The following is a 25,902-nucleotide window of genomic DNA, read 5'->3' as shown; positions in this document are numbered from 1 at the left end:
CTTTGAATCTGACAAACTCATCAGAACGCACCTTTCTTATTTATTGAACGTCGCTGTACAATCGCTGACCTAATAATGTCTCCTCCTTGTGGGACATGCCTCCGCATGGACTTAATCAAATAATCCTGAAGCTCCTTGTCCCATTAAACAGCTCCATTGTTGCTGCATTTTTATTGTGTCATTCTGTCACATGGCACTGGAAGACATGTTAATAATATAACATTTTTAACACAGTGGTTTTATGTATAAACCAAGTCATGTACCAAGGTTATGGTTTCCATTTTTACCTGTCTGATGTATGTATGATGCATGTAGATGCTCTGAATGACGGGTTCCAACAGTTCCAGTCACACTTATCACCCTCCCGCCCACCACCTGCCCTGGGAAGGTGTGTGTAGAGTGTTAAAATAAATTCATCGTGTACTTCAGCAGTGTAATCTCAACCTAGAAAGATTTCTTTTAGTCAGATATTGTGGGGGCTCTGGGGGATGTTTTTAGGCAATGACTTTTGGAAGAGAAATGGTCCACAGCATCATAGATCTTCTTCCGTACTTAACAGTGGGCTTTCTGACCTGTTATATACTGTCGGTGTACATATATACATGCATATTTGCGCTCACATGTAAGTCTGGAAGGCATTTTTTTCTACTTTTATTAAAAATATTGTGTATTTATTCGTGAGCAGGTGAAATGAAAGAGTTCCATGTCACTTTGGATGGTCTGTTTTTGTGTACTTTGAGATTATCAGTCTGATTATCTAAAACATTTAAGTAGAAAAAAAACAGCAAATCTGTTACTGGCCAAACTGATTTCCACTGGTCTTTCCAACTTATTTCAATGATAAGACAAACCACAAGAGTCAACACAAGTGCTTTATTGGATGAACTCTTACAGTTTTTCTCAGTCGCTTTGGTGCATTTCTCAAGTCATTTTCAACATTTCTCCATCAGTAAGTTCATTTCTCAGAAACAATTCGCACAAACAGCAGAGCACCGCGGATTACCGGCAAAACCCAGTTCCTTTCTCAAAATCCTCAGTTTTCATAATTTTGATTTTTGCACCAAAAACTGCAATGCAAAAAAAAAAAAAAAAAAAAAAAAACAGACAATGGAACCATCAAGTAAAGGTCGGTGGGTCACTGTGACTGGATGTCAGTGGAGTTTGACCGCCTCATAATAATCTTACTCCCATTTTTGTAATCAGGTGTGAACAGTCGCACCGTCAGCTGGTTGAGGTTTCTTAGGTTGAAGTCCGTGACCGGAAGTAGTGTAAGATGTGTAGTTTGACTCCGCTTTGCCACGTTTCACTAAATGATGTAATCTCTCCTGGTTGGGGCTCGACGGTTCCCTGCTGCAGCAGCCGCGCGCACTAACCAGCCAGCCGGACCCGCATCGCCCACCAGCCGCCTGCTCGTTCAGTCGTTCTGTTAAACGACGGCCGACGCGTCTGCTTGACCCGACTGAAGCCGAGCCGCGCACTTTGTGGTGTTATCACTCCCCCAACCTCCCGTCCTAGCAGCTGGCTGATGTTAGCCGTTTCCTGGTTGAAGTTGCAGCCATTTTGGATTTTCACCGAGAAAACAAGCAGCCGGGTCGCGCTTCGGGGAGCGGTACAAGCTGGTCGTCGTCCCCGTTTTTCCTCAAGACTGCCCTGCTTTTCTGCGGACGGTGACACTACGAGTCCACGATGAATCCCGAATAGTAAGTACATCCCGAGTTGAAATGCCGAGGACTGCTGGTTCGGGTTAGCTCCGTGCTAACCAGTCGGGGCTGGGAAATATGTGAAGAGCGGAGTGAACGTGGAGCATCAGCTGACTCGTGGCCTTCCTGAACACCTGAGTGCCTCCAGAACTTTGCTCTGCTTCGTGTAACATTGTGTCGGCTGTCCATTAATGGCTTATTAAGCAGCTGTTGGGCGACGGCTGGAGGGCTCCACTGACAGCCAGATTTCACTCTTTTAAGTTGTAAACACAGTACAAAAGGTTCCATATTGAAGAGTTAGCTTGAACGTTAACTCCTGTTGGCTGGTCAGCTGGTAAAAGACCCAGCCATCATCTACACTGGGGTTCAGATTTCATCAAGTGGAAATAAAAAGCTTGTTAGGGGCGCGCAGAGGTTAGCAGCCGATTCAGACTGTTTTGGTGAATCTGGGCCAACTTTGGTCAGCTCTGCCTCCAAATGTAGAGCAGTTATCACAATCAAAGCTGGTCTGGACTGAATCTTAGAGACAGAGCTTGTGATTTCCAAGTGTTTTTTTTTTGTCTATTTGTGGAATCTAATTATTCATCAGTAAGTCGTCTAGAAATGGGAACTGGGTTATTTTCTATTGATCCTTTCAGATCAATCCGTCACTGAAACTGTGGGGTTTTTATTTCTCTTTTTCTTTCATTAAACACATCAAAACCAAGAACGTCCACCAATTTATGGTGTTTACCAGCAGCAAGTACTCTACTGCACTTCTTTGAGTTTAGTAAAACTGTTGTTAAATATACAGTTTTGATGGATTAAATAAAAAAGATTTACTTCCTTTTCATTGCAGTTTTCTTTTTTCTGAGAAGGAAAAGTGGAAATTGAAAAAAAAAAAAAACGTCTGTGAATGTCTTGCGCAAACCCAAATAACAATTTAAATGTTTTAACAATAAGGCAGGATTGAAAACCTGCTTATCCGGGTCTAACTGGGCCAGACTGTGTTTCTGTTTACAGATTTGTTAAATTAGATTGTGTGTTTTTTTAAAAAAATTATTATTATTCTGAGCAATGAATCTTTTTTAAAATCCACAGCTCCTGGACCGGTCCAACCTGTGCTGAATTACTCTTGCGCTGATGTGCCATTCTTTCAAGAAACTCCCAAATACTGTCGAATAATCCATTACAGGTTCGACCGGTCTGTTTTGGAATTTGAACCAGATTAGGACAAATGTTGCCCAAATTCCTCATAATGTTAATAGTAACTGCAAACAAAGTGCCGAACAAATAGAAGAAGATAAAATATAACCAGTGGAGTAGCTTTTCACTGAATTGCTGAATCAGACGCTAACTTCTGGTTGTGGTTCTAGATGCCGAAGCTATTTGTTGATGGACGATGATCATTATAATGTACCAATGTGATACATTGGTACATTATAATGACAGCTAAGCAGGTTTGCAGCAGGAGTTGTCGATTGTTTACGTCAGGATAATTGTTTTTTGTTTTGTTTTAAAGCTGGTTCTGGTGTTGTAAATGACTCAGTTTTCAGTCATATGCCCTAACAGCTCTCCACAGCCTCTCAGTCATGTGTGGGTCACATGTCACAGGACGGGCCGTGGATTTCCTCACAGCAGTGTTGAGTAATCAGTCAGTTGAGCTTCCTGTCTCTTTAGGTTTCCATTCACAAAGGTGGCACGGAGAAGTTTGGGAACAATCTGAAATTGGACGTCGTCCAAGATTGTTCTATGGCTTATTCACGTCGGCTTGCTCTGCTCAGATAAATATTCCTCAGACATGATTCGGGAAGTTTAGATTAGTTGAAGAACTGAGATTCGGCTGAGAACAATAAAACAAGAAAGCACAGCTTTTCTTCATTGGGCTGGTTTTGGCCTGCATGTTCCTAAACTCCCACAGAACAGTGATTGGTCAGTATTCAATATGAAAAACCATTGTTCCCAGGCAGACGCTTAATGAAGAGGGCATGACTAGGATTCTTTACGCTGAGACTGGAGGGTGGATCCTCTTTGGGAAGATGAGATTTTACTCAGATGGATGAGGGCACATTGTTTTCATTTCTCTCTAGCCGCTCAGTCAAACAAAGTGATGAAACTAACAGGTTAAACAGTTGCCATAAAATAATTATTAGGAAAGAGCAGCTTCCTGTGGTAACTGCTAGAAGAGCAGGAGTTGGTTTAGACTTGACGGTTGGCTGTCTGCCACCTTTTTGCAGGGTGTTGCTCTCTGAATGGGCTAATCTAGGTATTATAACAGCAGGCCCTGCCCTATGCCTTAGTTGGCCAGGTAGAAATTCAGAATTTGTCATGACAACTTCGTTTTAACCCACATTTTTCTTCTAACATCTGAGGGAAAATTGGAAAGCTGTGGTGGGTTCATCTCTAGCTTTACCATGTAGGTCATTAAAGTCCATCCCAAGGAGTTTTACTCTCCTGCAGGACATTTTCAAGTGTCTTATTAACATATTATAACATACCTCACATTGCATCCAAACAGTACTTTGAGATTGCAAGGTTTTCCCCTGAAAACCTGCTAAGCCTGATGGTTATAGCGCTCAGCAGTCATTCATCCAGCGGCCCGCCATGTTTTTTAGTTAAAAAATGTTTAAAGTTGACAGAAAATTAGAAAATATCACTTGATAATTATGTGCTATTGGGAGATTAGTCTCTGAACACCAACTACAAGGTCTTAAAAATGCAAACATTTCAAAGGAAACCAAATAAATAAATAAACAATGCTTAGCAGGGGCACAAGTAGGGCCTAGTGGTCTGCCAGGCTTGTAATACACTGGGGGAGACTCTGGGTTGTGATGGTGTTAATGTTGCAACATTGAGCCACCCTATATAACCGTTTCCAGTCTACAGACTGAGGAACTGAACTTGTGTTCTTTGAGTCAGCATAAAACGTTCAGGATGCTTCCTGTGAGCAGCACTGATCCACAGTCAGCAGCACAGGTTTAGCTTTCAGGGCTGTAGCAGACCAGGCTTTAGAAAGTGCCACCTTCTTTTGCTTAGGACTTTGGGAATAGTTGACACAACTGTTACATGATCCCAGTAAACAGGGGCAGTAAACATGTCCCTGTTGCAACATATGACCAATGTGTGCTGCTTCTGTCTTCTTGGCCTTCCCAAGATTTTTCTGTTGACTTCACGGGTCCAGTCACATAATCAGGGACCAGTCAGCTTTACCAGATTTTTTTCTCCACAGTTTAACTCCCCATGATTTTTCTGTTTCCTGGTAAAGTCCAGTCTCAACTACTCTGCAAACTGTCATAGAAACTAAAGGGTTAATCTGAGAGGTCAAGAAGAACCCGGGCGTCGAGCCTCAGTGGCTGCTGTTAACTGTGAATAATGTGTAACTTGCTTAGTTAGCACTTCTAACCATGTTTATTTCCCCTCTTTCACAGTGACTATTTATTCAAACTGCTCCTGATTGGTGACTCTGGCGTTGGAAAGTCTTGCCTTCTTCTCCGGTTTGCAGTGAGTTTTCCAGAAAATCACATTCAGAACATGGAGAGGAGTGAACAGGATATGTGAACCATCTGACCAGCTCTTTCTCTCTCTCTCTAGGATGATACATACACAGAAAGTTACATTAGCACTATTGGTGTGGACTTCAAAATACGAACCATAGAATTAGATGGAAAGACCATTAAACTTCAGATTGTAAGTATCCCAAAGGTTCTTTCTTATTTGTGTGTTTTTCTCTGTGAATATCTGTTGTTCATTATTTAATTTGTATTGCTGGAAGCAGTTATGAATGAGTGTGTTTTCACCCAATAGCCCGGTAGAGTGTGATTGGGGGCAAAGTTGCAACATTTGTTAAATATTCAGCTGCTGCGGTTCTCTTTCACACTGTTGTCAAACAAACCAAACTAATTAAAAAATTGATCCCCTCGCGTATGGTGGTGTTGCACCAACAATCATTGAGGGCGCTTTCTTCAAGAATAGAAACAAAAATGGAGTGGCGTGAGATTTGGTAGTCACTTCTGTCTTTGGCAAAAGACTACATGCCATTTCTCCTGCTAGCAGTGGCATTTGTTTTGTTTATATTTACCCAGAATGCCCTGTGCTGTAGTCAACTTCCTGCTTTTGGAGCAGTCTTCTCTGGTTTTTTGCTGTTTTTTAGTCCGCATCAGAGTTCGATTACACATTGACAGCTCCCCAACTGAATCAGATCTTCTGTAGCTGGTTGAAAAGGAGTTGATTAAACCTGGTGGACTATTTGAAGCAGTCATATTAAATACCCCCAAGTCCAAATGTACTGCAGCATACGACAGCAGCCGTTTACTTATTTATTTGTTTGTATATTTAATGGTGTGAGCTTGGGCCTGGTCGACGGTGTCGGTTACAGCAGAGGATCTGGGGCACAATAAAAGCAACAAACGTTTCCTACGATTTAAAGCGGAGTCGAGCTTGCTTGTAAAAGCAGAAGGTTGTCGGTTAAAACACTGCAGATGTAAAACGCCCTGTACAGTTTCTAAAAACTCATAGAGAACTCTTTCTATATTCATTTTTTAAATATTTCATTTCACTATAGATGGGTATTTGTATTGCAGATCATGATTTGTGGTTAGAAAGTTTAATAAAATAAAATGAAAGAAATTAATAAAATGAACAAAATTAATATAAATAACATTAAACCACTGAAACTAGGTAATGCAGCCAGCTCCTGTTTCAGTTTGAAGCACCTCTAATTACACTTTCTTTTAAAAGCAAATAAATAACCTAGTTAAATTTGCACATATAAAATTTTGACTCAGAGTTTTCCATATCATTTTCATTCCCTCGGGGGTGCCCCGCCTAGGGGTCTGCGGCTGAATAAGTCGAATTTAATGCCTGACATATTAAAACTGGTTTGATGTCCGTTTGGAATCAAACCAGTTATTGTTTATCGAAGTTATTCTGTACTTATAGATTTGCTAATCTATAATTTTAGCAAATCTAATATTATAGATTTGCTAATAAATTGGAACTTTATTAGTTCCAATTCGCAGTGGAAAAACCGTAAATGATCCAAGACGGTTCGAAGGACTCAAAGGAAACTCTGGACAAATGTCAACTAAGTTTAGGGCAATCATTTTTATGTCCTTGTATAATTGTGTAGTTTAGTGGCTTTGAACATTTTCAAATAAAATCAGCAAGTATTCCTGTTCCCAGTGTTTATCTGTTGGGGTTTTTTTCTTTGTTTGTTTTTCAACAGTGGGATACGGCGGGACAGGAGAGGTTTCGTACAATCACATCCAGCTACTACAGAGGTGCTCATGGTATCATTGTAGTCTACGATGTCACAGATCAGGTTGGTCCCTTTTTACACTGACGTCTCAGTACATGGATGGATGTAGCTCAAATGGGAGCTACTCCATGTATCCACATCCTGAATAGGATTTTCAAGCTATCATAAGGTCATATAAAAGTCAACTTGGAAGGAACAAGAGATCTGGTTTTGAGATGTTTTTATTTTAAAACAGCTTTTATTTTTGCTTTTATTTTTGTTGAGCCACATTCATTGTGATACCATTGAATGCAATCCAGTATAACCAGTGCTTATTCTGTAAATCAGGCTATACTGGAACGCAAACAGTGATTTGAGACGAGGGTTAACTGAGGTCATCAGGATATTGGAATGCATACACAACACAACCCTTAGGTGTTCAGAAGTCAAAATGCTAAACTAATTCATATTTCTTGGTTATTTTTAAATGCTGTGTGTTTTAAGTATGTGGGAAATTTTATTTTTGACTGATTTGTAATTTAATTGCAGTGTTTATTCAGAGTTATGCGGGTGGAGGTTTAAATGGTAGAAGCAGAAATGTTCATCTGAAGTGTCAGATTTTATGTGATCTGACATAATGTTAAAAAGCTAGTAAGTGGCTGTTACATTTACAAATAGTTTTACCTAATTATTTGGAGTTAACATGTGAAATATAGCCTTTGTTGGTTAAAGTCAGTTGAATTTGTTCAGAACCTCGTCATTAGCAGGCTTGAGTCTTAGTACAGTTACCGGAATGCACCCTTTCAAAAATGAGAGCGTTTCAGCAGGATCTGGCTCAAATTAAGCACAGAGTTTAACCAACTGACTCAGAATTCCCTAATTAGTTAGTAGAGTGTGTCACCTGTGTGTGATTTAATCTGAGGCTAACGGCACATTTTCTGTCAAGGTTTGTTAGAGCATCGTTTCCCAATCCTGGTCCTCAGGGCTCACTGCCCTGCATGTTTTGGATGTTTCCTTGCTTCAGCTCAGGTGATTTCAATTGACAGGTGTTTGCTGAACTGCAATCAGAAAAGCAGGGAAACATTTAAAATGCAATGCCAGCCTTTGTTAGGAAAAAAAAGCCATCAGATGTCTTGTTTGATAAGAGCATTTATCAAACGTTTACCATGGAGAGGTCACCTCAAACAGTGGTCGGAGGAGACCTAAATAACACTGTTAAAGGTGGAAAGCTATCACTGCAATCCCAACATAACTTACCTTCTCCATTGTGAAACAGGGTGATGGCAGCGTAGTGCTGTGCAGCGATAGCAGAAATCCATCCCTACAGCATCTTCCCCTCTTGATCATCTTTTAGAACATGGAAGCTGCCCAAACTACAATCATTCATTCACATGGGAATGTGTTGGGAGCTACCTGACCTCATGTTGAACTAAACCAGCCTCTACTGCTGGAGTGGCCTAACGTTGATCTGCTTCCTGTTTCAGGAGTCCTTCAATAATGTCAAGCAGTGGCTACAGGAGATTGACCGCTATGCCAGTGAAAATGTCAACAAGTTATTGGTTGGGAACAAGTGTGACCTGACAACGAAGAAGGTGGTGGATTATACAACAGCAAAGGTAGGTACTTCAGTACTAGCGCTTCCCAGATCTGAACATAGATTTGGAAACTTTGTGCAAGAGTTGAAGATGCAGAGCCTCTTAGAGAAGGAGGTCTTCCACTTAACTGGATTGTGGCTTTATTCATATTTTTGTAGCAAAATGTTGTGTTAAAACTAAGTGTGCTTCTAGTGTCGTAGTGTTGACCGTGATCATACCAAGTACCACTGTGGGAGACCTGACATGCAACGAGCGGCGACATTTCCATCACTTCTGTTCTTCTCAAACTGGATAAACAATATCGGAACGTTGTCAATATGATGTGTCGCCATGAAACAGGAAGTCTATTAGGTCCGTTGTGTTGAGCCTTTGCAACTGCGTCATTGTAGGGGCCATGATGGATGTCAGGAATGAGGGAGGGGGGTTCTGAACAGAGTGAGGGAAAATTTTTCCCCAAGTAGTTTTTGCCAGTTTAACCATGAATTCTACTTGTTCAAATCAAGCTAATTTTTCTGTCTGTTGGTTGGAGCTCATAGACAGCGGTATTTACAAAAGTATGAAATAGCTAGTTTAGAAAACGACCCATGTCTCCTCTTACCTCTACCTTCGCTGCAAACCCACCAGTCATTATGATCGACTGCCGCCATCCATTGCCGCCATAACTTTTTCCTTAAAAAGTTATACATTAAAGTGACAAGTTTGGTTTTGTATGTTTATGTCGCCAACCTCTCAGCATCCTCCGACCATTTTTAAAGTGACACCCACTAAATAAAAGTGATGTTGAGCTACCAGACGTGTTTTTTGATGGGTTTTACAAGAGCGCATCAGTTGTTTTGACCTCCGTCATGACAGAGAGGGCTGAGTTCTGAAGAGCGTGATGTCAGTACTGTCTGATGAACAAAACCAAAGATTTAGAAGAAACGGCGTGATGCTTATGGAATTTGCTCATCCACATGCGGGCTATTGATGTGAAAGGAATCACATCAATAGACATTCCAGGCAGGAGCTGGAATGTCTGGAAGGAAGCAGCAGAAGAGATCAGTGGTGGAGAAACAGGGAGGGTTCCTGGACTGTCTGGAAAAGGGTGGAGAAGTTTTGAATCTGGTTTACATGTTTGCCAGGTCCCAAATAATCAATAATCCAGGCAGGTATTTTAAAGTTAAGGTTGTGTTGCTGTAAAAGTTGAAAAAAATGTCTGAAGGTTTCCAGAGAGTAGTGATCAGAACATTTCTCTCTGCCTTGCAAGTTATGGGAATGCTGTGCAGAAAGGAAGAGAAGGATAAGGAAGATTTTCTGTGTTGGACCAGTTTACAGCGAGCCACATGAAGGAGATTTTTTATCCACTCTGTTTAGATGCTGAGTCCTTTTTAGAATAGCAGATTTCTATTAAATGAAAGCCATCTGTTTCCCTCCTCCTCTCCCGGTTTGCCATTTTGCTAAACCCAGCGTTGTGTTTGCAGGAGTTCGCGGACTCTCTGGGAATCCCCTTTTTGGAAACCAGCGCCAAAAACGCCACCAATGTGGAGCAGGCCTTCATGACCATGGCCGCCGAAATCAAGAAGAGGATGGGCCCCGGGGCCACGGCCGGAGGAGGAGAGAAGCCCGTCGTGAAGCTGACTCCAGGCACTACTGTAAAGCCTTCATCAGGAGGATGCTGCTGATTCACGAAGCGCCACTCCCTCCCTGTACTCTGCAGGCCTCCCTCCCAAGCTCCACTGTGTCCCACACAAACCCCCACCACAGCAGACAGGACAGCGAAGGCTCGATTCATGTGTGTGAGAACAAGATGAAGTTTGTACTGTACATACTGCAGCCGCTCTACCAAAACCAACAGAATAATCTTTCTTGTCTTACTGTCCTGCTGTTGACTAATTAGGCTGATAGGCGATGATTCGACCGACTCCCCTTCTCAGACCGGTCAGAGACTTTTATTCGGCCCTGTGAATACAGCTTCATGAGAACACTGTGTGCATGTGCGTGTGTGTGTGTGTGTGTGTGTGTTTTCATTCCTGCAGCAGGGTTGGTAAACCAATTGGGTTCATTAAGGTTTCTGTTGCTTTCCTCTCTTTCTGTGATCGTTTCTCGTCTTACTGTCATCTTTTTTATTTTTTTTTCCTCAGCACCTGTCTCTCTGTCCCCGTCTGAAGGTGTTTTAGTTTTTTTTCATACCAACTTCTGCTCATCATCATCTCAGCTCATCTAAAGTCCAGTGCAACATCAGTATATGTACATAAACATTATGTATATATATATATGTACAATTGAGTTAGCCAGTTCTGTTGTGTCTGACACATTGATGAATTGGTCTTTATCTCTGCATTCGATTTGTGGCTGAAGACAATTGTAAGTTTCTTGCTCAACATGTAACACTTAAACGGAAAATAAATATTGTACTACCATACTGTACCACATGGGCTGATCTTTTTTTTTATTATTTCTTGATGCACACATTCATTCTGGACCAATATGGAGTTTATGGGTTTTCCACTTCCAAAAGTTAATCCATTCGGTTGTTCACCCGTTTGTCCATCCGTTTGTTTATCCCTTTGTCCAGCTTCTTGTTTGTTGTCCACCCATCCCTGAGTCGAATCATGTTGCCTTTTTGTTCATTCATTACTTTATCCATCTGTCTATCTGTCATCGGTTCTTCTGTTTGTTTCATAACCAAACATTCAGTCTGGCTTTTCCGCAAGTTCCACATTTAAGGCCTGACCGCTGGTTGAAAGCTCTACCATGTGTTAATAGTGAATACTTGATTTATTCACAAAAAGTATTTGTATGTTTAAAATGTAGGTTTGCACCAAGAAATTGGCACCAATTTTCTTAATTTGGGGAAATCTGTGATTGGCAAAGGTCTCAAAAAAACCTGCTTTGTCATTGCCTCTACATTTAACTTAAGAAACAAAATTGGTATTGGTCAGGCCTTTTTAAAGATCGAGGCTCGGCCGGAAAACTGCAATCGGTGCATCCCTATTGAAAAAGAATGGTTATTTGAGGAGACGTAGATTCACTACTCATCCGCTCTCTGAGTGAAGAAGTGAGATGGACATGAACAAATGCAGCTTCCTTTATGTCAGAGTTGGAGAGCTGCAAGATGTTTGGTATGTCGTTCGTGGATAAGAATGTCAGAACAGTGCTCCATTGTTCAACACAATAGCCAACCTCAAACTGAGAGTGCTTCAATTTGTTTCCGTTTCAAGGAAAATGCCAGAAAACTCCAGCTTGTTGCTGAACATGGAGTGAGAGAGGGCGGCACAATACGGGATATTTTCTGGAAAGTTATAATACGAGAGCACAGGACAAAACAAGGAGTAAAGAGCGGATGACATCGTTGTTAACCAACAATAAACAAAGATTTAAACATGAAATTAAATGATGAGGATAAATGAAAGAGGTTTTGGACTGAACTGGTTGGGTGTTTGGATTGACCTGGTCTTTAGTGACCTCTGCAGGCATTTAATGGAAACCGCAGCACGATGCAGAAGCTTGTTGGGAGAAATGAGCCTTGACTGGACAAGAAAGGAAGCAAAGGGGCAACTTCCATGAAAAAACACCAAGAACAGACTGAAATAGAACCAGGATGGGGCAGCAGAAGACGGGCTAATGGTCCTTTCTCCCATGAATCGTTCTCATTGTTTCAGAAAGACAAGAAAGAAAGGAACATTAAAGATGAGCGCCACCATGAGGCCAGAGAATCCTGTTCCTGTCCATGTGGAGTTGTTTCATATGCAAAGAAGAGAGGCAGCTGTACATGTCCTGGCTTTTTCTTTTTTTATTATTATTGTTTCTTCATCCTTCAGACTTTATAGAAATAAATCACGGATTTGGCACAGAGCTCTATAAACACAAATTCTGCTAATGCAAAATAATATCTTCAGAGCTGACTCCTATTCTGACTTCTTCTTGTCCTGCAAGCGTATCAATAAATCATTTTCGACGTGACGCCTTCGCGGGAAAACACCTGGCTGGGGTCTTGCATTTTCCAGAAAGAGGGGGAGACTCTTATCTCAGACTACAAAATATTTTTCCATCAGATCATATTTTGTCTAAAATTATACAGATATCAATTAGTGTCTGTTAAATGCATATGCATATTTGTGTCTAATTTTCTGCACGCATTATTTGGTAGATCTCTGACATCATCCACCGCGTGAAGTCATCCTCTTGTCCTGGTTTTAGGATAATGGTTTGTTCTCAACTGGCGGGAAATGTAGAAGCCCGCCCCTCCGAATGTTCCGCATCTGCACCAAGTGAGACAATTTTCCCGAAAGACATAATTCCTTGCCTTTCACAATAAAAGTCCATGTCGCGTAGGAGCTCGTTCTTCAACGAGGTGGTTTACGCGAACACTTTTATTTTGAAAGTCAGTGACCGGATGCGCAGCAAACGTTTGACGCTGTGCTGCGAGGCGGATGAAGTTTCTCTCGAACCAGCGGTGTGTTCGAACCCAGACTGAGTTTATTTAGCTATATGTGTTTCAGAGTCGCTCTCTTTGAGCTACGTTGTACATGTGTACTGTGGAAGCAGGTTTTTCTCGAAGATACAATTATACTTGACCATTCGGCAGCTTCCGACCCGGACAACATGGCTGCTTGAATAACCTGAGCTTGATACTAGGTTTGCTGAGCAGAAACTGTTCGTAAAGTTGTCAGAAAGCTGAAATTAGTCCTTTTAAAATATATTTATACAACGCAGTCGTCTTTCTTCGTCGTGGACCACAATGAGCAGGTAAGTGAATTTGTCTTTTACGTTTAAAAGAAACGCGCCTACTAATAGCTGTTCATAATAAAAACTTGGAACATTTTGACACACTAGTCGATGTTTGCATATTAGATGAGAGACTATTTAGGAGAAATGAATAGAAACAAAGATCTGCAGGGATGTGAAGCCTTATAAAGTTTGTTATGAAGTGATCTGTGATCACGCTCCTTTGTGCACATAGGATGCAGCAGTGTGTCACTGAAGGAGCTCTGGTTTTACAGCAGCTTCCTATATGCTCACATTGCTGCAGTATTAACAAGGATTGCAATTAACGGTTGGCATTTAGGCTTTAAAGAAGGCAAGTAAGTAAAGTTTCTTTCTAAAGAAAACTGTTTTCTAAAGAAACCAGTATCATCAACCTTGGGCCAGTGGCTGAAACTCAAACCTCGTGGAGGTCGATGAGATCGAATTATTGGCTGATCAGCCAAAGTTAAGAAAGTCAATTTATCTGTGCACACCGACCCGATACCGAATGTCCCCCTGGCACAACTCGGCTCTGTGAAAAGCTTCCAGCACTAAAGGAAATTGGAGTCTGATGAATGTTTTAAACCCAAATTTGATCCGAGAATGACATTATGCATGTGGTTCCACAGAGCCATTATGCAGCTAAAAGCCTATATTTACCAAACATTAACCACTGCATTGTTGAACCTCGCCCCCTTCGCTCATTACACATCCTGTGTTTTTCTTTCTATTCAGCATCAAGGAGGAAACTCGAAGTGCGTCCCCTCAGTGCCCCAAACCAGATGAATCTGAGGAGCCCCACGGTACGGCCATGGAGACCGCAGGGGGTCAGGCAGGTAAATTATCATGTTTTTTTTTAAAATGGATTCAACAGGCTGATTTAACTCTAAAGAAATTCACCACCAGAGGGTGTTCTGTTTTCCCGTCTCTAGATGGGAGTGTGAAGTCGGAGAACATTCACGAGGTGATCATTACCAAGGAAATGGAGGAGGAAGAGAACCAGCTGATGGAGGAAGGGGAGCGAAAGGAGAAGGAGATGATGAAAAAGGTGCACAGCTTCCTCCGCAAAACCACACATTTGCCGTTACTCTGCATGTGTGTGCAGATCAGAGTTGAGCAGCTGCTTGACGTTGTTTAATAAAATGTCTAAAGGCCCAGGAATCATTTGAGAGGGACTCGCAGGATGTGCGCTTAAAGAGACTCCAGCATCTGCTCCAGAAGAGCAACATCTACTCTAAATTCCTGCTGACAAAGATGGAGCAGCAGCAGAATGAGGTAATGTGTGTGTATAAAAGTTCAGGTGTTGCGACCACTGGATGCTAATGCCTGACTCTGTGTTTCAGGAGAAACTCAAGAAGGAGAGGCTGGAGAAAAAGGCCATGAAGGTGAGCAACTGGCAACTGGGAGTATTCAGCTTAGCAGCGACCAACCCGTCTCATCACAAACTGTTTGCTTTTTGTTGGTTTAGGCTGGTGGTGGTGCAGAGACCCGGACAGGTGAGCAGAGCTTTTGCTCCTTCAGAGACATCAATAGAAGATGTCGAAGATCCCAACCGTCAAATTTGTTCCTCTCCGTCTAGATGCCAAGAAGAAGAAGAGGAGGAGGGATGAAGACTTTAAAATAGCTGATGTTATGACTAAAGAAGTATGTCTATGTTCTTGCTCCTTGTTTTGTCCCGTTTTCCTCTTGACTTGACGTCTGCTTCATGTGCGTTTCTATTTTTCTCCTCTCTTTTTTTTTTTTTTTTTTTACAGGAAATCATGTCTCAAGCGAAGAGATCAAAAGTGGAGAAAGGGGTAAAGCTGCTTTTACTGTGACTGCTCCATCTTCTATGATTTCAAAAATACTTGTAGTTAGTCTAATCCTTTCATAATATTACATAAAAGACTAACTACCGGTCCGATGAAAGCTTTCTTTTGCAGTTCCGTTCACCTGGACAGAATATTTTGAAAATGGGATCCCAAAAACATAAAGTGCATCTTTATGTTGTTCTCATATTTGATCTGTAAGCCTCATTCTAAAATAATTTGATGAGTCAGAACTGTCATCCATAAGTATTCAGTCTTTTCCATGACTGATGAAGGCCAGATCAATCATACGTCTCAGTCATAAATTTGATAAATCAGGCCCCATTTTTTTTAAATGTGGGAACGCTGTGATTGGCTGATTGCAGTTTTCTGTCTGACCACCAATCTTTGCAAAACCTGACCTGCCGATTCTGATTTGACCGATAGCAATTTTTTTTTTTTGTCTGAAATGTTGCTAAGCGTAACAAGAATGTCACTTGAGTTAGCAGCAAGTCTGTAAACCTGCAGACTTGACCTGGTGTGTGTCAGCACTGGTTGATCGCTGATCTCCCAAAAGTGAGGAAGCTGGGACATGTCGAATAGTTCTGATAGCGTGCAGGAAGACGTAAAAAGCGTTCAGTCTGTGCCGATCGGCTCCATCACCTCACCGCTTTTTTCCAGAAGAAACTCGACGCCGAGGATATTGAAAAAATGAGCGATTCCAACGAGGAAATCAAGAGCCGGCTGTCGGAGACGGTTCGAGAGAACGCCAAGCATCTCCTGGACCCTGACAGGAAGGTGAACGGGCAGCCAGTCCCCATCCAGCAGCCCCAGCTGTTCACAGGCGGGGTGATGAGGTGGTACCAGATCGAAGGCGTGGAGTGGCTGAGGGTGAGCGGGTCCGGATGTGGCGGCGGCGGGTTTGGAATCGCTCTTGGTGCCACGCGGTTACCCAGCAGTCTCTATTCCCTCTGTGCTGCAGATGCTGTGGGAGAACGGCATCAATGGCATCCTGGCTGACGAGATGGGGCTGGGGAAGACCATCCAGTGCATTGCCCACATCGCTATGATGGTAGAGAAGAAGGTGATGGGCCCCTTCCTGGTGGTGGCTCCTCTCTCCACAGTACCAAACTGGATCAGCGAGTTTAAGCGCTTTGCACCAGAGGTAACGGGACGAACGATGGGAAGCCTCTCTGGGTCTGCCGGTGCCAGACTTAGAGCAGCAGTCTGATTTGCGTTGCGCGTCTTTCCCAAGATATCAGTGATGCTTTACCATGGCACTCCACCAGAGAGGTCCAAACTGCTGAAGCAGGTCCGCAGGTCTCAGGGGCCACTCAACATGTTTCCAGTTGTCATCACTTCCTTCGAGATCTCCATGATTGACAGAAAGTTTCTGCAGGTAAGACCTCCACACTAGAATCACCTGCTGGATTCTGGAAGTATTAGTGAAGACAGACTTTGGGAATCTCTGCTTTCTGCCTCAGCATCTCCAGTGGAAGTACCTGATAGTGGACGAGGGCCACAGGATCAAGAACCTGAACTGTCGGCTGGTGCGCGAGCTGAAGATGCTTCCCACCGACAACAAGCTGCTGCTGACGGGCACACCGCTGCAGAACAACCTGGCTGAGCTGTGGTCCCTCCTCAACTTCCTCCTCCCAGAGGTCTTCGATGACCTGAAGAGGTAATTATAAATCTGTATGTCTAGATCTGGGTGTAGAGTCCCTCTCAGCATGAGCAGCTCGGTTTTCTATCCTGTTTTTGACCAGCTTTGAGTCCTGGTTTGACATCAACTCCCTCGGTGAGGGTGATGACGTGGTAGTGGCAGAACGGGAGCAGAACATCCTGAGCATGCTGCATCAGGTGAGGCAGAGAGAAAGAGAGAGAGGCAGAGGAAGGAGCATCCTTCATCGTTTCCATGTTTTCTGTCTCAGATTCTGACCCCGTTCCTCCTGAGGAGGCTGAAGACAGATGTTACTCTTGAGGTTCCTCCCAAGAAGGAGATCATAGTGTACGCCCCTCTGACCACAAAGCAGGAGACCCTTTACAGCGCAGTCGTCAACAAGACCATAGAGAAGGTTCTGGGAAAGGACAAGGTAAGGGCTGCTGACATCTCTGGATTTCTCCACCAATAAAAACTTCCGGTGTCAGGAATTCTCCGGTTTTTCCTGTCAGAAAGAGGCTCCTGTGCCGGTGACGCCAGATGGCAGACCAAAACGTCGCACTCGTAGATCAGTGGACTACAGTGAGACGGAGAGCGACACACAGGCGGCTCTGATGAAGTACCTGGAGAAAGTCCGTAAGGAGGCCGAGAACAGGTCAGGAACCGACTGACGGGGTTTCCCCGAGAGTAACATAAGCCGATCCGCAGAAGTTTTGCATGACATCGGCATCTGTTGAGGCGGTCTGGAGAATGTTCCAGATTCGTTGCGTACAAGATGAGCTGAACCATTTCTCTGAACCTCCTCAGCCCATCACCACCAGTGCTGGACATTTCCACCCCGCCGGACGCCGACATCACGTTGAAGTTGCAGAATGTGCTGATGGTGCTGAAGAGATGCTGTAACCACCCGTACCTGGTGGAGTACCCCCTGGACCCGGTCACACAGCAGTTCAAGGTGACCTCGCCGTGTTTTCTCTTGGAGCTCGTTGAGCTGCAGACCAAAGTTTTTAGAGATTAAAGCCTTTTTTTTTTTAACTATCTCTGCAGATTGATGAGCAGCTGGTTCAGACCTCAGGAAAGTTTCTCATACTGGACAGGCTGCTGCCTGCTCTGAAGAAGAGAGGACACAAGGTAGTCGTGTTTCCAGAAGATATCAAATGTTAACGGCTTGTTCTGCCCGTCTCAGTCCTGTGTGGAGGCAGCAGAATCTCATGTTTAGTCTCTGACCTTCCTTCCATTCTGATCATTGCACTGTTTGACAGGTTCTGATCTTCAGCCAGATGACGTCCATCTTGGATATTCTGATGGACTACTGCTACCTCAGAGATTTCCGATACAGCCGGTTAGATGGCAGCATGCCGTACACCGAAAGAGACGAGAACGTAGGTTTGAAATGATGGAGAACTATTGATTTTATTATTGTTCTCTAAGGCAACAAGGTTTCCTGTCGCAGCAACAGAATTACAATTTTGAGACTGACTGGGGATACAAGACGGTGCTTTTCAAAACTATTCACACTCTTGTCATTTTTTTATTGTCAATTTATGTCACCAACTTAAATATTTCTGGATGAAATATTTCTCATATAGCACAATCAGTTTTTAAGAAAAGTTGAACCACTGTTCTGTTATTTGTGAAACCTGAATAACAGAAGTATGAATCTTTGTCTTTGGTATGTAACTACTTGCTTTTTGGGTTAATAAATTTGTCCAGAATCTGAATTTATTATTATTTTTTTTTTACTTTTTTTGCGACTCTGTCGAACGAGCCAGAAGTCACTCAGGAGTGGATGTGCAATGGATCTCTGCAGCTCCTCTTTGTTCTTTGATTAATGCTCTTTGCCCAGACTGTCGCTTCAGGTTAACGTGTGTCTCTTGATAGGTCTGCAGACTGGTGTCTTTTTTTTTTTTTTTTTTTTAAATAACTTGCCGCTTCTGTCACTTTGTGTGGATCAGACTCATGAAATCCCAATAAAATTACAATTGCAATGTGGCAGGGAGCCGTGAATTGAATTTTTGTATTTCCATTCAATGGAACACATGCTGCTGCTCTCCATCAGCTCTTTTGGAATCAGACGATGACGTTTGCTTTCTAAGCAGATCCTTTTCTCTTTCAGATCCAAAAGTTTTTCACTGACCCAGAGGTGTTCATCTTCCTGCTGAGTACCAGGGCAGGAGGACTTGGAATCAACTTGACAGCAGCTGACACAGTTATCATCTTTGACAGTGATTGGGTAGGTTGGAACCTGAGGAACGAGCTAAAATCTCTTGTACTCTAGTTTTTTCTTTTGTTTGGGTTTTTCTTTCTCCTCGTCGTCTTGTTTCCTTTTAATTTGGGAGGAAAACAAAAGTCTGGAACCCAAAGGCAGGGTTATGATTCCCTTTCCCTTCCTGCTTTAGAACCCTCAGGCGGACCTGCAGGCTCAGGACCGCTGCCACCGCATCGGACAAACCAAACCCGTGGTGGTGTACCGGCTAGTGACGGCCAACACCATCGACCAGAAGATCCTGGAGCGGGCGTCGGCCAAGAGGAAGCTGGAACAGATGGTTATCCACAAGAGTAAGCGTCGGCACGGGCACCTTTCCGCTCGTCACTGACCTTCCCTGACCTCACCTTGGTGCTGCTCTTTTTTCCCCCAGAAAAGTTCAAAGGTGGGAAGGCAGAGCTGAATCAAAGTAAGAGCTGCATCGATCTGGACGAGCTACGGGAGCTGCTGCAGGCCAGAGGCCCTGAGAAGTAAGACCACTGTGCCAACTCAATGCAGCGCAACCAGGTTAATGCTATAAACGGTCATATTGTTGTTTTGAAACCATTTTCAAGTAATATTAGTGCAAGAACACATTCTTGCAGATCAATAAACTTTATATTCTGATGAACATTTAACATTTTTTGAAATATCCACAATAAATTAAAAAAGAATCAAAAAGATAAAATGAGTCATGAAGTTTCTGAAAACAAGACTGTCCTTCAAAATAAGAGCTAGTCGAGACCACAGCACCAGACCGGAGACTTTTATCATCCAGTTTTTGGTAGAAAGAGAAAAATGATAAATTATGCAAGTAACGATTGAGTTTGTTTTAATTTATCATGCAATTAATTGATTTATTTATTATCGTGACAGGACTAAACACAACACAACTCAACACTGCATCGCAGTGCAGCAGCCTGCATGCAGTCATTGCAACAAGTATCTCTTTAACCCGGGAACTCTTGGTGTGTTTGTTCAAATTAGGGAAGTGAAATCCTCACAAGGAAAGGTGATCAGTGACAAGGATCTGGAGATCTTACTGGATCGCAGCGACCTGCTGGGTGAGGAGCGACCTCTCTCTGGTTTTCAGGATAAATTTCTGCGCACCTCCTGACATCTACATCAGACACAGACCTGTTTTTGTTTTTTGTTTTTTAACTGTGACTTGTCGTTTCCAGATAACCGAAGGAGCATGAAGGAGAAAGTGGGAGTCTTCAGAGTGATCGACGCCAAAGAGTCGTCAGAGATCACGCTGACCTGAGAGCCGTTCGACGTCCAGTCCGCTGCCACCTTAAGGAAGACAACCACGACATTCTCCGATGATGGAGCTGCTGTTTTGTTCTGTTGAGTTGCTGTAAGAATGCTTGTTTGTCAGTAAATGTTATAGAGATTGTGATATTAAAAATGTAAAACGACATTTAAAGGAATTTACCTCGTGTTTGTTCCATTTTCAATGTTGTGACCCTGTTGGTGGAAATTTAACAAAAGCAGAAAGTATCTCAATAATCAGCCACATGGTAACCAGATGCTGCAGGGTCAGAGGTCAGAGGTCTGTCCCTTGGATCAGAATGATGCCAGCGATTCAGTCCAGCGGTTCAGCGAAAAAAATTAGAATATCTTGGAAAAAGTAAAATATTTCTATATCTTATTTATATATGAGTGAACATCTGTGGACATTTAGAAAAAAACTTTGATCCATAAAGCTGTTGCATCTTTTTAATTTAAAAGAAGTAAAGCATCTTAAAGGGGAAGTATAATGTGCTCCAGTATCATTTTCAGGCACAATCAAGCAATTATGCCACCTGCAGTTGCTATAAAAATCCCCTAAATATCAAACATGATTTTAAAGAAATTTGTCTTCACAGCTTAAAGCCTTGAAATTGAGCATCATCAACTAAACATTCTTGCTCTCCTATTAACATCTTCATTAACGTAGGAAGCAATCCTTCACCGGCACTGCTTCGTTTTTGTGCGTCCATCTTCTCAAACCCCAGTCGGTCGCGACAGACGGCTGCTTGTACTGAACCAGGTTCTGGTCCTGGTTCTGATGGAGGTTTCGTTCTGATAAAGTGGAGTTTTTGCTCTCCACTGGGACCCCATCCATTCCAGGTACTGCGGGATGTGTTGCAGTAAAGTCAACAATGCAACCCATTTGATTGTCTACAACAGTCCCATTCTGTAAGATGCCTTTATGTATTGTTTTCCAGCCTCAGGCTATTTGAAAATATGGCTTGGTGCTTTAAGAGCGGGACAGGGTGTGTCCATGTCACCTGCTGAGGTATATTCATCCTGAAAAGACACACCCTGTGTATTATCTCAACGCGAACACTGAGGTTGTTTGCAGGAGCGGATCATCTGTGGATTTTTTATTTTTTATTTCTTTGCTAGAATCAGAAAAGGTGAATTAGGTAGGGGATCTGTCCTTTTTTTTATTATTCTCAAAGTCTAAGCCATCTTGTTGCCTTGCAACTGAGAATCATTTTTGTTTTCTACCCAAAGCTCAGGCGGGTTCATTTGATTCATGGAGCGTCTTAAGTTAGTCCTCCAGTACTTCCAGTCCAACTCTGAGTCCATCTCTAACGGGATCTGCATCGTCCTGGCTCTGGTCAGCGTCAAGCTCTACACCAGCTTTGACTTTAACTGCCCGTGCCTTCCTCAGTACAACAAGCTCTACTCTCTGGGAGTGATGACGGTCCCGCCCATCATCTTTTTCTTCCTGGGGGTCCTCGTCAATCGACATACGGGCGTCATGATGGACGAGTGGATGAGGCCGGTTGGGAATCGTTCCAAAAATCCTGCGGTGGTGAAGTGAGTAAAAGATTTCCTAACCGCAAAAGGTTTTTCAGGGGAAACAAAAGAGAACAACAGCAGAAATAACTGCAGCCTCGAGGTGATGGTGAAGGAGAGCTCTTTAAGAAGATTCACAAAGAGTGGACAGCGGCTGATGTTAGAACATAAAGGTCCACCACACAGACAGTTCCATGTCCATGGACTACAACCACCACAGACCTGGTGTTAAGTCGCTTCTGAACCGGGTCCAATTTATTCCAAGATGAAAGTAAAGTTCCCATTTGCCTTGGAAATGGAGGGTTACAGAGTCTGGCATTGAGAGAGACCAGAGAACCAGAGTTGAAGCTGCTGGAGGTCCAGTCTGACGCAGCTCTCTCATTTTAGATAAACTGAATGTTTAGGTCTCAAATGAACAAACTTCCAAAATAATTCATCTGTACCTGATGTCCATCCCACGTCTTCCGGCAGATACCTGTTCTCTGCCATGATCCAGAGGGCGCTGCTCGCTCCCATGGTCTGGATCCTGGTCACTTTGTTGGACGGCAAGATCTTCATCTGTGCTTTCAGCTTGAGTGTCGATCCAGGCCTTTTCTCAGGTAAACTTGAAACAGAATGACTCTATTTTTTATTTTTTCCAACAAGCTGTGCAACTGTTTGGATGCTTTGCCAATCTTGTGATTTCTCCTTAGGCGTGCCCAACAACACAGGTCTGGATGTGGTTAAGATCATGGCCAAGGTGCCCTGCAAAGAGGACGTCATTTTCCAGAACAGCTCGTTCCGTAAAGCGGTCTCCCGATATGTCCGCTGTTATTCTCAAGTGAGCTCTGTCAAAAAAAAATACTGAACACATTAACTCAACATTTTCACTCACTCTGTACATTCTCTATATAGGTGTTGCTGTGGATAGCTGTCAACTACTGATTTGAAATTCCTGTTTAGCATTCAGGGTTGTGAAAAAGTATGTGCCCCTTGACATGACCCTATTTTATTGTTTTTTTTTTTTTAATTACTATCCCATTTACATGCTCCAGTTCATCAAACAAACATTAATATCAGGCAGAAATAACCTGGGTGACAGCAAAACTCCGGTTGCAAATGAGTGGCTGCACGATGGGTAGCACTGTTGCCTTGCAGCAAGAAGGTTCTGGGTTTGAATCCCAGCCTGGGTTCTTTCTGCATACAGTTTGCGTGAGCTCCGATTAACCACATATTTTGGAAACTCATGCCTCGTTACTGCCAGACTTGTAGAATCAAGAAATAGATTGAAGGCATGAAGTCAGATGACAGATCTAAAAAAACAACAAGTGATTCCCAGATGTGAAGAAATTCAAGATCAGTTGAGAAACACAGTCACTGACATTCTAAGACTTTGGAAGAACTATTTACCCTTAATAAATAAAATGGTCATCTAAACTCAACTTTGTGTTTTCGCTCAGGTTATCTTGACTGATATTAACCCCTTTACTGACACAATGACACCAGTGTCCTCATGGACTCTTGTGGCAATTAAAGGGTTTTGCATTTGTTTGATGATCTGAAACATTTTAACGGGAGCAAACAGAATACATCTGGAAGGTACTCTTTCACATCTCTGTAGGTCAGGTGATTCAATGAGTAAAATCTGATACCAATCCTGTCATTAATAAGGCAGCAATAATGAGTCGCAAGACTTTTCAAAGCCTTTAGAGAAGCAAAATTTGGGGCCGTCCCTCTGAGAGGGGAGCAGGTTTGTCCATCCACATCAAGGTTGACAATGGTTTTGTGTCGCTTGCTTTCTACAACATCTCCAGGCAGTTGGCTGGTCCATCCTGCTGCTGCTGATCATACTGGGAGCGATGGGACGCCTTATCAAACCCTGTTTTGAAGACCACGCCGCCTTCTTACAGACACGGTACTGGAGCAACTACCTGGACGTGGAGCAGAAGCTTTTTGACGAAACCTGTGTCCTGCATGCGCGCGACTTCGCCCGGAAATGTGTGGTGCAGTTCTTTGAGGACATGACGGACGACTCGGTACTTCGTCTTCCACATCCGTCCTTTATCTCGAACGTCAATGAGGGGTGGCAGGAAGAAGAGGAGAGACTTCATGGGGTGACAAAGCAGGAGCAGGTGGACCAGCTGCTCAACAAGTGGTACTACGGCAAACCTGAACTGGATGTAACCAGGATTGCACACAGACCCAGGCCGTGTGTGACCTGGCAGGACCCAGGAGGGAAGACTTTATACTCAGATATTTAAGATGTTTTGGTGGCTGCTGTTTATTGCTTTGTTGCATTTTGTGCATTGAAGTAGGACCTTACAATTAGGGTCGGGTAATTTTATCGATTCTACGATATTTATTGATATTTTTTCCCCTTTTAAAGTATCGATTTTACACAGTATCAATATATTAAATCCTACTCAGATAACCCGTGTTCCCACTTGCACATGTACATTAAAAATGACATGTAACAAAATAACCAGTTATTATTACATTACATTATCTAATATAAGCGAATAAAACTAAAAAAAATTTCATTTTCTGTATTTGGGTGGCAAATACACAAAGCCACCCAATTAACATTTAAATAAAACAAATATAATACAAAAACAACATTTATTACACCAGTATTACACCATCAGTTCAATTAATTCAATCCAAGTCTGTGGAACAGTCCCAAAATGTCACCAAAATCACTCTGTCCCTCTAAAATCTTTTAGAAAATGGTCAAACTGTATTGAATCATTGACTAAATATCATCATATTGTGAGCAGAATATTGTATCGCATTGTATCGTATCGTCTGCGACAGACTGGTGACCTGTCCAGGGTGTACCCCACCTCTCGCCTGGAACGCAGCTGGAGATAGGCACTTGTCTTTCTCCCGGGCCCGTTCGGGAGAAGGGTGATTAGAAAATGGATGGATGGATGGATGGATGGATATATTGTATCGTGAGATTAGTGTATCGCAACAGCCCTACTTACAATGGACCAGGTTGAAAACATCAACTGGAAGAACCCTGAATTCTAAGTAGGACATTTAAATCAATCAATTGTCATCAATCCTGCCTTAGAAATCCAATATTTCTGTGACGACATGCCTGATCCTTCTCACTAGGATCAGGCACTCAGAGCTCGTTCTTCATGCTCTGAGTCTGCTGCTGGGCCTGCAACAGCTCCCCAAGAAAGCAGCCTGAGGACTTCAAGTCATGAATGAGAGAAACATACAATGGGAAACTGTTGTGCCAAAAAATGGCTGTTAAATGACTGTATTTGATCCCTGTTATGGATGATTCTGTGTCCTTCCTCTGTCTCTCGGTCAAGCTAACGTTGAAGAGATGTCGCATAACCCCCACAGAGCTGCTCTGACCCCGATATCTTCCAATCACATATTGAAATTGAAGTAAATGAATAAATCAATGGAAACAGCAGCCATAATGACGGATTATTGCCCCACACCATGCAGTTCTTACACTCAAACCAATGTCCTCAACATGTTCTGTTCTGAGCTTGAACCATGTCAAAAATTGTCATTTGAATATGTGGGTGTGGACAGACAAGCTTTGCATGGAGGTTTTCTCACAAGCACAGAATGATGAGTGTATGCAAACAAACTCTGGACCCAACTGACTTCCCCTACTTGCAATGATTTGTTTTTTGTTGACTTTGTTTTACGTTTATTAGTCAGTGTCTTTCTGATAGTAACTATGACTGTCATCAACTCTGACTCTACTTCTGGACAGCATCTCGAAACTTGATTTCATTTTCTGCTTATACACAGAGATCATAGGATTGTTTTTCAAAGTACTTGTGTAATCTTTTTTGCAGAGTAAATGTTTGTAATTGTTGTGCTCTCTCTTTCTCTCTCGCTTTTTAAGTGTTTTAGCACATTCAGTGGTTAATAGAGAAATGTTCATAATGTTTTTGATGCTATTCATAAACTTTTGGCTACAACAATGCAACAATGTCACAACAATGCAATTATGTTCTTCCACTTCCAGATAATGGCTCCAGCAGTGTGGTACCTGGAGCACAGAAGTTTAAAACTGCAATATCCATTGTCAGTAGTATTGTAACCGTAAGACGTTTTAATAAAGGTCTCTTGGCTTAATCACACATGCAATACCTTGATAATGAGAAACATTTTTTCTCCATCAGTCGATATGAAAGAAGCTGAGCTCAATTTGCACAGAGCAGCAGGAAT

The 25,902-nt window shown here is 42.6% G+C and overlaps 3 protein-coding genes across 4 annotated transcripts; all 3 read left to right on the top strand.

Annotated features, from left to right (window-relative positions):
• Positions 1-1,296: 1,296 nt before the first annotated feature.
• On the top strand, positions 1,297-10,916 carry LOC129359652 (ras-related protein ORAB-1-like). Its single transcript, XM_055029431.1, has 6 exons — positions 1,297-1,700; positions 5,108-5,180; positions 5,271-5,366; positions 6,904-6,999; positions 8,400-8,531; positions 9,971-10,916. The coding sequence occupies exons 1-6, from the start codon at positions 1,687-1,689 to the stop codon at positions 10,169-10,171; spliced, it is 612 nt and encodes a 203-aa protein (XP_054885406.1). The 5' UTR covers positions 1,297-1,686; the 3' UTR covers positions 10,172-10,916.
• Positions 10,917-12,910: 1,994 nt separating this feature from the next.
• hells (helicase, lymphoid specific) lies at positions 12,911-20,347 on the top strand. Of its 2 annotated transcripts, none has more exons than XR_008605932.1 (23): positions 12,911-13,238; positions 13,971-14,071; positions 14,168-14,283; positions 14,388-14,510; positions 14,579-14,620; positions 14,704-14,731; positions 14,815-14,879; positions 14,990-15,031; positions 15,704-15,913; positions 16,005-16,187; positions 16,278-16,421; positions 16,507-16,703; positions 16,789-16,882; positions 16,954-17,115; positions 17,195-17,337; positions 17,490-17,637; positions 17,730-17,813; positions 17,945-18,064; positions 18,799-18,915; positions 19,082-19,241; positions 19,322-19,455; positions 19,915-19,991; positions 20,109-20,134. XR_008605932.1 is itself a non-coding variant. In XM_055029424.1 (23 exons), the coding sequence occupies exons 1-23, from the start codon at positions 13,231-13,233 to the stop codon at positions 20,189-20,191; spliced, it is 2,544 nt and encodes an 847-aa protein (XP_054885399.1). In that variant the 5' UTR covers positions 12,911-13,230; the 3' UTR covers positions 20,192-20,347. The 2 variants fall into 2 exon arrangements, 1 of the variants encoding a protein (XP_054885399.1); XM_055029424.1 differs by having other exon boundaries at positions 19,322-19,418; positions 20,109-20,347.
• A 942-nt stretch (positions 20,348-21,289) lies between these two features.
• On the top strand, positions 21,290-24,117 carry calhm3 (calcium homeostasis modulator 3). Its single transcript, XM_055029430.1, has 4 exons — positions 21,290-21,738; positions 22,189-22,316; positions 22,410-22,537; positions 23,511-24,117. Exons 1-4 carry the CDS (start codon positions 21,452-21,454, stop codon positions 23,955-23,957), a joined length of 990 nt encoding a protein of 329 aa, XP_054885405.1. The 5' UTR covers positions 21,290-21,451; the 3' UTR covers positions 23,958-24,117.
• Positions 24,118-25,902: the final 1,785 nt, after the last annotated feature.

Source organism: Poeciliopsis prolifica, unplaced genomic scaffold (genome assembly GCF_027474105.1).
Source record: "Poeciliopsis prolifica strain line A6 unplaced genomic scaffold, Auburn_PproV2 SCAFFOLD005, whole genome shotgun sequence".
Classification (NCBI taxonomy): Eukaryota; Metazoa; Chordata; class Actinopteri; order Cyprinodontiformes; family Poeciliidae; genus Poeciliopsis; species Poeciliopsis prolifica.
This window is presented reverse-complemented; position numbering and strand designations above follow the sequence as displayed.